General features: G+C 45.3%; 1 protein-coding gene across 1 annotated transcript in view; it reads left to right on the forward strand.

The window, feature by feature from the left end:
• Positions 1-13527, forward strand: part of LOC149870861 (uncharacterized) — a 58631-nt gene that overhangs the window by 24508 nt on the left and 20596 nt on the right. The window contains exon 3 of the mRNA XM_090037003.1: positions 11284-11348. Within this exon, the coding sequence (XP_089893129.1) occupies positions 11284-11348 (65 nt within the window). The remainder of the gene's footprint in view (positions 1-11283; positions 11349-13527) is intronic.

Below are 13527 nucleotides of genomic sequence, written 5' to 3' on the forward strand. Positions count from 1 at the left end.
CATTTCCTCCCAAATACATTTAGCGCAGCTCCGGTGTCCAGGAGTGCACTGGTACGCTGTTACCAGATTTGCCTGCTACTTTGGGGTGTGCTCATTTATTAGGGCTAGGGTCTTGGTAATTCTATTAATGTGCTGCTTGTGTTACTTGTGTTTCTATACGGAGCTGTATCTCTCCCTTCTGCAAGCCCTCACCCCCAATGGAGCTATCTTGCAGGACTCAGTTCAGTGGGGCTGGGTTCCTCCAGTCCCCAAATCAGTCATACACACAAACACACACAGATTAACGTGACACGCCTGACCTGGCCGGGTTGATCAGCATGGACAGGCTGACACCCTCATATGCCAAGAATCAGTTCATCAGAGCAACAATAACTACAGTCAGACACAAGCACACAGTTAAACAGAATTCCTCTGCATCTGGCTGGGTGTCCAGATGACACCCTCATGGGCCAGCATTCAGTTCATTAGGGCACATCTGAGCCAACCTGGGTCAATCAGCCTGTACAAGCTGATCCCCTTATGTGTTTCAAACTCAGCACGTCCCAATCTTTTAGCCTCTTGATGAGCAGACCCCACAGTATTTCTGGGCTTCACAGGGATCTTTAGCTTAGGTAAGATGGGTGTTGCTGCAGAGCAAGTGGGGAAAAGAGAAGTAAAGAAGGCAAAGTATACCCAATTACCACCAGTTTGACTATAAAAGTTATTTATTGCTAAGTAGTGTATATCAAATCGTCTTTTCTATTGACAAGGGGTTAGCTGATCGGAACATCTCAGGAACTTGATTGATACTCAGGAAACACCTACTTAGGAACCAGCTTGACATTCCTATGGATAGCACATATACTTGATGGGATATCTCCTGGTGTCTTCAGAAACAATAGATTGCAGCATCAGGGTTTTGGATTTTTACTTGCTGTGAACAAGCCTCAGCTTAGCATGACTTTTCCAGATCTTACTATAGTCTTTTAATAGACTTAAGGCACTTATTGGAGTGTTCATAACCTGTTGTGGAGAGGACTTCCACCAGTCGTCTCGGGAAAAGTATGACAACACTTGTGGACAGGGCTCCAACGGGCTGGACGCTGTGATGAACCCTGTACCATTGTTCAGATGTTGCCCATACCCCTTCTGACTCGGTCTATTGCCTCAGCATTCCTTAACCCGGCAACCGAGTTTTAGCCAATTAAGTTTACATAGGCCTCCCATAGTGGGACTGGGGAATATACGGCACGAGATGCCTAGTAAACTTACTTTTGCTTAGAGGTGGGGGGAGGAAAAGTCCTTTGTAAATCCAGATTAGAACTGGTCTGCTAAATGCTGAGCTGGGTGTGGGGGTTGATTAGCATTTGGAACACAGCTTCCCCATCATGCAGTGCTCCCCTGCTTCGCTGACAACAATCCCCCTATCAATTTTAGGGTATGCACTTTTATTAGAACAGGTAACCATATAATTTGGTGTGTCATTAGGCTTTTCTCTGAACTGGGTGGCTGCAATCGCCCACCTCTTGATGTCCAATTAACTTCTCTGCATCCTGAGCCTGGGCTAGGACTTCTCCCAGCACATATCTCCCAGCCTCTCCAAGTGGCCCCATCAGTACAATTATGGACTGATGCATGCCTTCCTGTACCTCCTTCCAAAACCCAGGAGGGTAATCTATACTTCTTATGTCTGATGTCCATTTGTTCTCCTTGTCTAGGGGAAGAACCTCCCTGAGAGCAATCCCAACATAACGCACCAGATCACATAGTGCCTAACAGGTTCCCCTGGTGTCTGGGGGCCAACCCCAAACCCACTATGCTCTGGGGAATATTGTCTCCCCCAAAGCAGTCCACCTGATTCATAGCTGCCTGGCTTTCTGGGGTGGTGCAAGCCCTTAGTAGGCAGTGCCATTCCCGGACACTCAGCGTTTCACACTCCACTACATGGAGGGATTTCTGCAACCACCGTCCCAAATTCCTATTGTTAGCAGATCCCAGGGTCTTGACCAGGGCTGCTCGATCAGCTCCACTGAGGGGGACTGTTACCTGTGTGGTTTCCATGGGTTTTCCCTGAGTATCCTGAGTGACTGAGGTCTGTGTGATTGTGCTCACCTCAGGCACCAGGGTCCGCTCCTGATCTGACTTAGGGTCTTCAGGAGAAGGATCTCCTGTATCCTTTGGATCTCCCCGCCCCAAATCTCCCCCAGATTGAAGGGGATGTCTGGATCCCCAGCTTGGTCTCCCCACATGACAGCTGCTACTTGCAGGCTGCACTCCTGGAGTTCCTTTTTCAAATGGTTAATGGTATTTAGACAGGGGCCATGGCTGACCTTGGCTCCCTTCTCAGTTTGGTCTTTAGCCATCATCTTTACCAATTTTTGTAAGGCTTCTCGGCTAGCCTTTTCTTGGTCCAGTATTTCCAATTGTCAGGCATTGTCTTGATTTATTTTTCTCAATTGCTCATTCTCATGTTTGAAGTTTGGAGACAACCGCTTTAGAGTCTGATTACTGGTTTCCAATTGGACACATCTATCTTTTAGAATTTGGATTTGCTCCTCCTTTTCCTCAATTTCAGAGGCTTGCTGAGCTTTTTCCTCAACTGCTGTTTTTACAGCATGTTGTAGTAGCCAGACCAAGGCACTGGGCTGCCTTTGAACTCTGGATTTTTCACAAAGGCAAAATCTTTCAAATTGGGCTTCAGTGTCCCCTGTGGAAAAGCCTGAGGTGCACACATCCTCCCTCCATGGGCTGGGTCCACCCTTCAGAATCTCCCTATGGAGAGGGGAAATTTCCTCCCTCCGTACCCACTTATCCTCTTGGCCTCCTGCTCCAACTTCAGGGTTTTTTTCCCCTAAACAAAGACATTTTCTTCAACATGCCTCAAGCCTGTCAGTTTCCTTGAGTCCTCATGCTCCCAACCAACTCTGCCCCTGCCCCTGCAGTTCTACAACCAACTCCCTTCCTTGGGATATGCCCGCCCCTTAGGTGACAACTAAATCCAGACCCTCCTTGAGTCTGCCCACCCCCTTGGGTGAGTCTAAATCCTAGTCCACCCCCTTGGGTGACTATTGCCCACCCACCTCCATGGACATGGGTTCTATCTCCCCAATTACCATCTGCTAATAATCCTAGCGTGTGGCCTGCGTTCTCCACCAAATAATGTTGGCTACAAATGTCCAGCTCGGGATCCTTAAAATTCTGGTCTATTAGGTGGATTGAAACACTGTAATGAAGTCAGCTCATAAACCTGGGGCCTGGTCCACACACACACAGAGTAGCAAGCTACAAATGTTGTGGGGCGGGGGGGGCACCAGAGTCGGGTATACCTATCCCACAAGTGCTGGAGTCTGCTGTCGATGGCCAGTCAAGCTTCTTCCAGCATGGTGTCTTCCTCCAGAAGGGGGTTGCTGACTGGCTCTTCTGGCTGGACAGGTCAGCTGCTGGTCAAGTTGGAAATCAGGAGGACACTACTGAGGGTCACTTTTCACTGCTCTTTGTCTGTCCTTTGCAGACTTTGGTGACTTACCAGTTTTCAGGTTTGCTCAATCCAGTGGTCGTTGACCCTCGTGGGGACTTCCCCTTCGGTGGCTACTGGCTGGCATCTGTCAGCCCCAGGGGTCCTCCACATACGTGTACGTGCAGGTTTGGGAGTCTGTTGGTGAATTTTGATTAATTTACCACCGTCATGAATAGGTCTCTGGGAGCGGTCTGTCTTGGAGATATTTAGCTCCAAAAGTTGGTCCCCGCATTGATTAACTCTGACCAGGGCTTCTAGCCCTTGAACAGTGAAGTTTAGAGATTCCTGGTTGCTACATTGTCTCCTATTGATTTCTTCAGTTGGTTGACCTGCGGTTTCCGTAGGTGTTAATTGCCGCTCCTTACTGAAGCCTGCTACTGTGTTACCCATTCAATCACTGATTCACTCACTCTTTCAGGGGCCCGCCTGATGCAGGGAAGCGGAGGCTTGATTCCTGCCCTTCTTAACATTGTTACTGTGTATAACTTGCTTCCAAAACTAAAACACATTTCGTAAAACGTGAAGAGTATAAAATATAAGCTACAAGAGTAATGCTATGGCACACAAATAGATAAAAATACCAAAATACAAAAATACAAAATACACATATACAAACTTTAAAACACAATTCCTTATCTTATAGGGGAGATGTGTTTTAAGTTTGTGTGTGTGCATTTTGTATCTCAATTCCTTATCTTATAGTGAAAGAAAGAGGAAGGAAGAAAAGCTACAAGAGGAGAAACTTATCCAAAGAGGGGAAAGCAAATTCAGGCAAGAGGAAAAGGGGGCTTTCTGCTACACCAGGACCCCAATCGACACAGTCGATTACCAGGGAAGGTCCCTTGGTCAGGATCTGATCCTCACTCACACTGGGGTCTGGGTGTGGAACAGAAACAACCGTTCTGTTCCTTCCTTCCTGCTGGTCACCTGATGCACATGCTTTTGATACCTAATCTTATGCTAATCTGTTGGCTTTAGAGTCACTCACAATCTTGCCTTATAGCTGTTACCCTATGGGATTGAAAGGTGATAAAAAATGATCATAAAAGGTTACTACCTAGATTTGGGTTTATCCAATAAGCAAATTAGAATGCAGCACCTTTATGTTTGAAGGTGACATTGCTCCACCTAAGCCCCAACCCCTTTTAGGTTCTCTTTGAATATGCTTTCTTGGGATGTGCTTTCCTGGAATGTGTTGGGTATGCCAGGTAGTTGGATCCAGTTTATCATCAAAGCTGAACCCTGAGCAGAAACTATTAGGTTAGCTGATCTCACAGCTACAGCTTTGCCTATAGGGCCTGTGGCGGGCCAGTAGGGGGCGCTCCTGCATTGAGCCGCCCACCTTCCTGCGCCCGACCACCTTCCAGACTCTGAGTGCCTCCCTAGGGGCGCCTTATGCTTAGCCGACCCCTCTCCCGGAGCACACTCGCTAGTCTGGGGGTAACATTGCCGCCACCACCCCGAGAAGGGACTGTCTCGGCCCCGTGTCCTCAGGGAAACACAGGCCTAATAGTCCGATGGGTACTCGACCCCGTACAGGCACTTGGGGCACTTCCCCAAGTCAAGGGGGCAAAAAGTAAAGTCTCCCTTAGTCCGCAGACTTAAGGGGTCTCTTAGGCGTAATTTAGACTCACCCCTCAATAAGTCTCCCACACCAGTCAAAAAGGAGAACTTTATTGATTACAAGGGGTAGGGTAAACTAGGGTACAGGGTTGAGCAATATCCTAGAAATCCTAAAGAGCAAACAGTGTGGCTGAGGTAGCCTTTTGATTACGCACCTGTGTTACTGCCAGCTAGATATCTAATCTGATTGACCAGCTTACTCACAAGCATCTTCGAGAGTTGTCCAGTTTCCCTTCTGGAGTCTTGGAGAGAGAGAGAGAGAGAGAGAGAGATATCCAGATGGTAACGCTTCTCTGTCTCCCCTGCTTTGCTGCTGCTTCACATCGTGGCCAAAGAGAGAGAGCCTCCTCCCCCTCCCAACCTATATAGCCCCTGTGACCTCATTCACCTGGTCCAGTGGAAGTCAGCCCCAGTTGGCTGTCAGCCAACCAATTTGAAATGCATCACCAGTTGCCAGGCAGATTCCAGCTCCCCAGGTAGAAACCCCTCACCCAGGTGGCTGATGCCAGTCACGTAGGCAGAGGGAGCAGGTTTCCCCCCTTCCTCAGGAATGCAGCCAGCTCAAGTTACCTAAAGAGACAGGCCGAGGGTGCAGTCCCCTGTGTGCTGGGCCCACCCTAATCAAATTATTACAGCTCAGAGATTTGTCACAGTGTCACAGGGCAGAGATTTTGGGGAGAAACAAGGTGGCTTTCTGCCACAGGGCCCAGTCAGTTCCACGAACAGTTAATTTTATAATTTTGGCTAAAGTTATGATGGACAAGTTACATTTGCGGGTTACGAGCTTACAAGCTTTATATTAGCTAATGTTACCTATTTAGGCAAAATACCAAATGCCTCCAAGAAGCACATATTTATTGCTTATTAATCCCTCTGGTTCTGGCTGTTACACATTTCCAGTAGGGAAAGGCAGTTTGTGAATGGGTCTTCACAAGTACAGAATTTCCCCATTTATTAAATAGTCATCACCAAAAATAAGTAACTAAATAAATACTCCACAAAAGAAAATTTAATACCAGGACCAAAAATCTCCCCTCTCACACAATCACCAGCTCTTCACACTAGTGATAATGTTTTTCAAGAACAAATCCCACATCAAGACCTTTTTTTTCTCCCCACCACACTTTTTAGCCCTGTCCAAAAACCCCCCAAAACAAATACAATAAAGAAGTTATCCAGGACCTACCTTGTATCCACATACAGGCTCTGATGTAGTGGATGGTGATCCACCAACAGAGATTATGTTGATCACACTGAGTAAGGGCCCAACAATCCATTTGCTATCTATATTTTAAAGCGCCTATAAATAAGATTTGAAATCCTATAATGAAAGCTTGTCTTAGGTGAATTATTTGGAGCATTCAGTTTGTGTCTAAAGTAATAATGGTATCCAAGGAAATAAAGGAAATATTCTCTGACAGATGTCATATCTATATTGACTTTCTTCAAAGGGGACCTGTAGCTGCACGGGGTCCTAGGTGTGGCAGTGATCTCCCCTAGTGCCCCCTACCGTGCCAAGTCAGTGTTAAAGCACCCTCACCATCTTGCCCACCATATCTTTGATGTTAACAGTGTTTAAGGGGGCTGCCCTTAGTCCTCTCTGACATGGTGCCCTGATGTATCCCAGTCTTAGTTCTGTCTTGGGTGACTCGGTGCACCCCAGCCTTATGGGCTACATGTAGCTCCAGCCACCCCTGTACTACACCCCAAGCCTCACAGATGTACCAGATGTTGTTTGGTCAATTTCCCTTTCTGCACCCCACAGATGCTCTCTGGCTTGCCTCACAGCATGCACCCCACAGATGCTCTCTGGCTTGCCTCACAACTGCCTGCTCTGGGGCTTTGCCTTAGGGCTTAGGCAGCCTCACTCTTACTTGGCCCCCTCCCAATCTTCTGCTCCCTTTCTCAGGGCTGGGGTCAGTACACCCCTGAACATTGTGCCCTCTCTGGCACCAGGGTCCCCATGCTACTGTGGAGCCCCTATGAGGCCTCCTCCAACCCCTAATAGCCTCACCCAGTCTTCCAGTGTTATAAAACTACAAACAGAAAACTCAAGCCCCTGGGCTATAACATAAAATCTAAGCCATCTGGCTAACCAACATTTAAATCCCTACCAGGAAATTCTCCACCCAGTATCCATAAACAGAAGCTGCTCATGCTATCAGGCTTCTCTTGTCTGTTTACTCTGGCAGAATTCCTTCTCCCTTGGCTGCTCATTGAAAGAGAGAGAGCACACTCATAGCCTTCTGCCTGGGTCTTATCGTGCTTAGCCCTGCCCCCATCCAGTCAGCTGACTCACACAGGTGCAGGCCTTTAGCTCCTCTGGATTGCCCCTAGTACCAGCAGCTGAGCCCATACTGCTGCTTTTCCAGTCCCATGCTCCTGTGGGACACTGTGCACCTTAATGCCCTGCTACAGGGCACCATTCTTAATGTGGTTTTGGGGTTTTCTAAAAGATAGTCAGCAGTCCTTCTAAGCAGCAGGTTTTGCTGCTGCTACCGCCATCACTATCTACACTTTCCCCAGGAAGGGAGTGGTGCTTTAGAGTAAAAGAAACTAAACTTCCTTGTTTTGAAGGGGAGCAGAATCTACAAAAAGAAGCTTATAACAGTTTCTATATTATGACACAGCTACATTAGACAGTTGAAGGTTTGCAAGCAGGAGGAATTGAACATACTATTTTAGGGGCATTGAATCCTCAGAAAACAGAGAAGATTTTCTAGTTATAAAATTGGAGTTGGGCTAAGGACATATGAATACCCAAATTAGGGTGGATTGGATCAGAAGCATTTTACTAACCTTCCGGGACCATGCATAATGGCACTCACTGTGAATTTATAGAGAATCTAGCACAAAGCCTGTGTGATTCTTATGGTGGCTATTGCACACTACCTCTCTTCAGAGAAGGGCAAATACGGCATATGAAGTTGTGGTATACACTCAGCCTCTGCAGATAAAACTTCCTTCTGTCTCCTATCCACTGCTCTTTTTGAAGAAAGAGTGTAAAGCCGGTCCTTTCTGGGGGTAGAACAAGTTCATTTTGAGCAAAATGAACAAGTCTGTTAGAAATATTATTAAAAATGCATTATCAATAGCTGTTAGTTCCCATCAATAGTGTTGTCCTCTGAATAAGCACGGCTGCCAGCCCTCCTTGTCTCCTTAATGAGAGAGGGAAGGGGGGGGTTGGAAACTGAAGGAAAAACTCCAAGAGCTCTTTGTACTAAGGTATCATTCTCTCTTTGTTCTGCAAATTTACTATCTCTTTGTTACACTAAATCACACTTTCTTTCATGGCTCCCACAGTTCTTAGGCTAAGATAAGAGTAATTGCCATTTTAGCCTTCAGGTTGAACCTTGAGTAACCTTGGGTCCCTTCTAAGCACGCGCAATAACCTAATACATATTAAGCCTATCCGCCCTGCATACTTAAGTAGTTAATTATAATACACATGGGATGCATGATCTGACGTATTCTCATGCATGTTTGTATGAACCGGAAATGAGTTGTAAGAGTTCCTGTTTCTGTACACGTGCCAGAAGAGAGGGGATAAAAGCCTGCTAATGATTGTGCTGGGGGGCAGAGGGTTTTGATCTTTTGTCTTCTCCCTCTGACCCTATTTGCAAATATATACCTTTTGTCTCACCAACAATGTGTGCCTAAGGATTTGTTATTCAATGAGCCTCCAAAGAAAACGAACCGAGAGAGAGTTTTTTTTACCTCAAGTCCATGGCTCTGCTGAGGGACACTGTTCAAATAGCCCTTGGATTCTTGTACTCCATTCTAAGCAAAAGTATATAGTTAGACTTGAATGGATGTTCAGTTGTTAGGAGAGAATTTTTATACTGTCACACAGGTCACATTAGACGTTTTAAATTGGTGACTGCTAGGTGTTTAGAACACAGTATTATTGTTCAGCCTTTTATGTAACAAATATGGGCATTAAGCACTAGTTTTAAAAGTTAATGTAACTTTTTAAAAGGGGCTTTTCCTTGTATCTTTAAGGTATTAAGAGCTCATTGTATTACATATTATTTTAATACAATTTTGTTTTAATATTTCATGTGTTTTTATAATTTATCTGGTTTTTATTGTAAGTTGCCGTAAGCTCTCTTGGGCAGGGTAGCATATATATATAATAAATAATACTACTTGTTCAAGTAGTCTCTTTGCAGTTGTTGATAATCCGTGTGAGTAAAGCCAGTCACATGACTGCGTTTATTAAATTCTGGCCTTGTATATGGACTTGACGTTGGACTCATTGAGATGTTAGTGCTTTTGATTTGCAAGAGTTAGGCCTTGGTACACATTTATTTAATGGTGCAATGGGATCCAATCCCTGATTCCAACAGTCCTGTGTCCTGCTGTGCCACACATACATGGCAGGATGCATGATTTTCAAATTAGGAACCAGATCTCAATTGCATTATTACCACTTGTCAGTGCAGGGGGAGTCTGGGACCATAATGATGATCCCAAATGCCTTCTGTACCTACAAGTTGATTGCTGAGTGCCTGCAGCCTGTCATGAACTGGTGAGATCCCAGAGCTGGGACTGACCATTGGCTGATTGTTGGTTTCAGCCCCCCGGATTGCACTGAAGCCCATTCAGAACTTCAGTACAGTCCTGGGGCTGGGACTGGCAATCAGTTGATTGATGGTCTCAACCCTGGGACCACACCAGAGCTGGTTTAAGACTGATGCAGTCCTAGAGCTGGGACTGACCATCAGTTGATGGTGAGTCTCAGCTCTGGGACCACAGCAGAGCCAGATTAAGATTCTGGTGCGGTTCTGGCACTTGGACCTACCAATCAACAGATTTTGCATTCCAGCCCCTGAACTACACTGGAGCCAGTCCTAGAATCCCTTGCACCAGGATGTCAGAAAATCTTGTGTGCAGCCCAGCTGCATGCATAGATTTTGAAGGCCCTGGCATGCTGGGGCCCCAGGATTCAGGAGAGGTTTCCTGATCCCTGGATTCCTATGCACCAGCAATGTTAGAAAATCACATGTGCAGCTGGGTTGCACACACAGTTTTTAAAGTTCAAGTTACTGTTTATGGTGCAATTAATAGCTTAATCACATCTTAAGCTTAATGTCTGCCAGGGGCCTTAGAAAACATCTTCAGTTTCTATTTCTGTATCTGCTGTGCTATGGAAGGTAACCATTTCTTCAGTCTTCACATTAAGTTCACTGTGGCGAATATGAAAGCACTCTGAAATTACCTTAAATTAATACTTTTGGCTTTTTCAGAACACTTCAGGTGCTGAGTGATGGGACTAATTAACAGGTGATGAGCTGTGCTAAATAAAAATTGTTGCTTGAGGCAGTGTTGCAGAGGAAATACAACTACAGTCATCTGCAGTATTTGAGCTTCAGTAGTTGCAGAAAGACCAGCTAGTCACTTAATTCAAACTAGAGATATGAGGGGTGTGGAGTTAGGTTGGGGAAGGTGTTTGAGTTATACTCAAGCTAAATGGTGCACTGACAAACTCCTAGTGAAATGACATAAAGACTGCTCTGGTTAGCCTGGAGAGATTCACCCCAAGCTCTTGTTCCTTCCAGTTATCTCCATGTCCTGTAGAAAGAAAGCTGCTTCTATCTCTTGACTTCCTTTTGAGATATTGTTTGCAAGCCACTATCTTCAAGCTGCAAGTCCAGTGCTCCTTGCTCCAGGAAGAAAGTAGTGCTTCTTACAAGTCCTTGCCTTAAAGGCCCAGCATATTCTTACATTCTCAATTTTAATCTGATGAGTCCTCAGATATCAAAGTGGGCTTGCAGATCACAGAAAATGTAAAGCAGAAGGTGGTAGGCAATGAGACAAGGAAGGATACTAGATCATCATTTTTTTTCTTACTTGTTTAGTTAGAGGCAGTAGAAGGAAGCCATTTGACAGCCTCCTGTCCGCTTAGGGATATTTAGCAACATGATTATAAACATTTGGCTGCACATTTCAAATTCTGTATTTGCAAACTTTTGTAAATGAAACATCAGACTTTGACAACCCAGCCCTGGAGAAACTAAAAGGACAGTAGCATAACTAAGGTAAGGCAACCTGAACAGCCTTGGGGTGGGGGGCAGAGTGGTGGGGGGAGCGTGAAATTTGGGATTCTGGCTGATTGCTGCATAAATCTTGTGTTTTTTCTTTTCTCTTTTTTTTTCATCCAGAAGGGAGCTTTCTACAGCCCTCTCCTCATCCCACCCAGAAGAAAGGCCAACATCTAGCAGTAAAGGTGGTATTCTGTTCTCTTAGATAACTATATTTGATCATCTACATGGTCATTTAAGTCATGAAATGCCACTTACATCACCCTAAGTGACTACTTGTGCAACTGCCTACTAGGGGTATGCATATTTGGATTCAGCCTGAATCGCAGACAGTGATTCGATTAATTGATTTGGATTACTGTCCCTGATTTGATTCAACCAAATCTGAAGATTCAATGTTGATTTGGAGAATCAGCGATTCGGGCATAGACATTGATTCAGAGGGTTTTGATTCAACTGAGCTTACTTTCATTTCTTCCCCTTTACACTTGCTGCAGTAATATCAGTACTTGAAAGCTTCTGGAGGCTTTAGTTCACATACCATACACACCAAACACTCTTATCCTGCCACTGTACAGCCAACCGTATCACTTTAACTCTCCTTTCCACAAATGTGGGACCATTCAAGCCCCCATGTGTCTGGAACTCCTCAAAATTTAAAAGCTGGCCATGCCATTAGTTCAGTCAGTAGTTTTCTATGAAAGCTCCTTTATTGTCACCACAGTAACGTATTTTAGATAGTATTGCTGTAGCAGTGGAGAACTTAATCCCAATAACACTTACTATCAGTTACTTGCTGTTGGACTGATTCTGAAAAAAAAATGTTTTTAACAAATACTATAAAGCCAGCACAACACAGCTGAGCACAATTTGTTGCCTGTAGAAGTATGGAAACATTCCCATAAGTGTACAAATTGAGGGTAATTTATGGCTAAAGCATACTTAAATACAAAGATTAAGAAATGAGATGGCTCAGAAGACCTTGTATTTCCTAATTCATACGCTGCATCTTTTATGAGCCTTCTTGTAATGGGGCCCTTACCCATTACTTCCTATTCCCAACCACCCCTGCCAGAGGGCACCAGCCCCAGCCAGTAGGCACAGCTTCCAGGCAAGGCGGCTGCTGCTGCAGCAGTAGCATCAGCAGCCACCACCCAGGGAACTGCTGGGCACCCCTGGTCTCCAGCAAGACTCCTGTCCCTGCTGCAGCACTCCAGGCAGTAGGTAGGGATAGGAAGCTGTGGCATTGAGGGGAGCAGGCTGGTGAGGTGGGCTCTGCCTGCAGCTCCCTTTGGTCTTGTTCATGCATGGCTGGGAGGGGGAGTGCACCCCAACCACACCCCCTACCATACCCACACACACATCCAACACTGTCCCACACCCTGACCACACACACCACCGTACTCATATGCACACCCCATACACCGCCACACATCTATCCACACCCTCCCCCACATACAGCCCCCTCCTACACAATATACAAGCAGCCCCAACCCCTTTCAAAAGGAGTACTTCTTGGTTACGGGGAGAGACTCACAGTGGCAGTGGTCAGGGACTAGGGGCGTTGGTCTTTCCAGTGTTGATATGTGGAGCATGCCTCTCTAATTAGGTTAGATGACCTTTGTTGATGACCAGAACCATATACAGGTTTCTCTCACTTTATGCTGTACATGCATTTCTGGAAAATGGCGCATAACTCGCATTTGCATGAAGGGAACCTACTTTACAATGTAAGAAATAGGGATACATTCCAAGAACCTCAAATGTCCTGACCCCCAGTCGCATTTCTAATCACTTTTACAAGGCAATTTTGGTACTTGCCAACAGCAGACAGTATACACAAGCACAGGGTGATGGTGGATGTTACCCTAATGGGGATGGCAGCTACAGAAGCACACATCACAGACAACAAGCGAGGAGCACAGATTCACACAGGAATTTTGATGCATGTCACTCCCACAATGGACAGCACAAAACGGCTGACTGCAGGCTTCCACCACACCAATCGCATAAAAATGAATTTATCTATTATTTATTTAAAATATATAATGAATTTTTGGTATAAAAAGGGTCATTGCATAAGAGCTAATTAGCACATACAGAACCTGCATAAAGCAAGGGAAACCTGTATTTCAGAAAGAGAGAAACTACTTGGATATTCATATTCTCAGTCTTACTGCTTTTCTGTCACTTGTGCTTAATTTGAATGTACCTATTAAATTATTGCTATAACACTTCTGAAATTGGAGTTGGGACTACAATTGTGCCTTTACTGAATTTTAGTCAGTTTCATACATATAGAGAATAACAGCTTGGTGGCTTATCTGTTGTTGCATGTGTTCTTTAATGAAATGTTCAAGTTAA

Source organism: Crocodylus siamensis, chromosome 2, assembly GCF_052110815.1.
Source record: "Crocodylus siamensis isolate JL-2025a chromosome 2, ASM5211081v1, whole genome shotgun sequence".
NCBI classification, from domain to species: domain Eukaryota; kingdom Metazoa; phylum Chordata; order Crocodylia; family Crocodylidae; genus Crocodylus; species Crocodylus siamensis.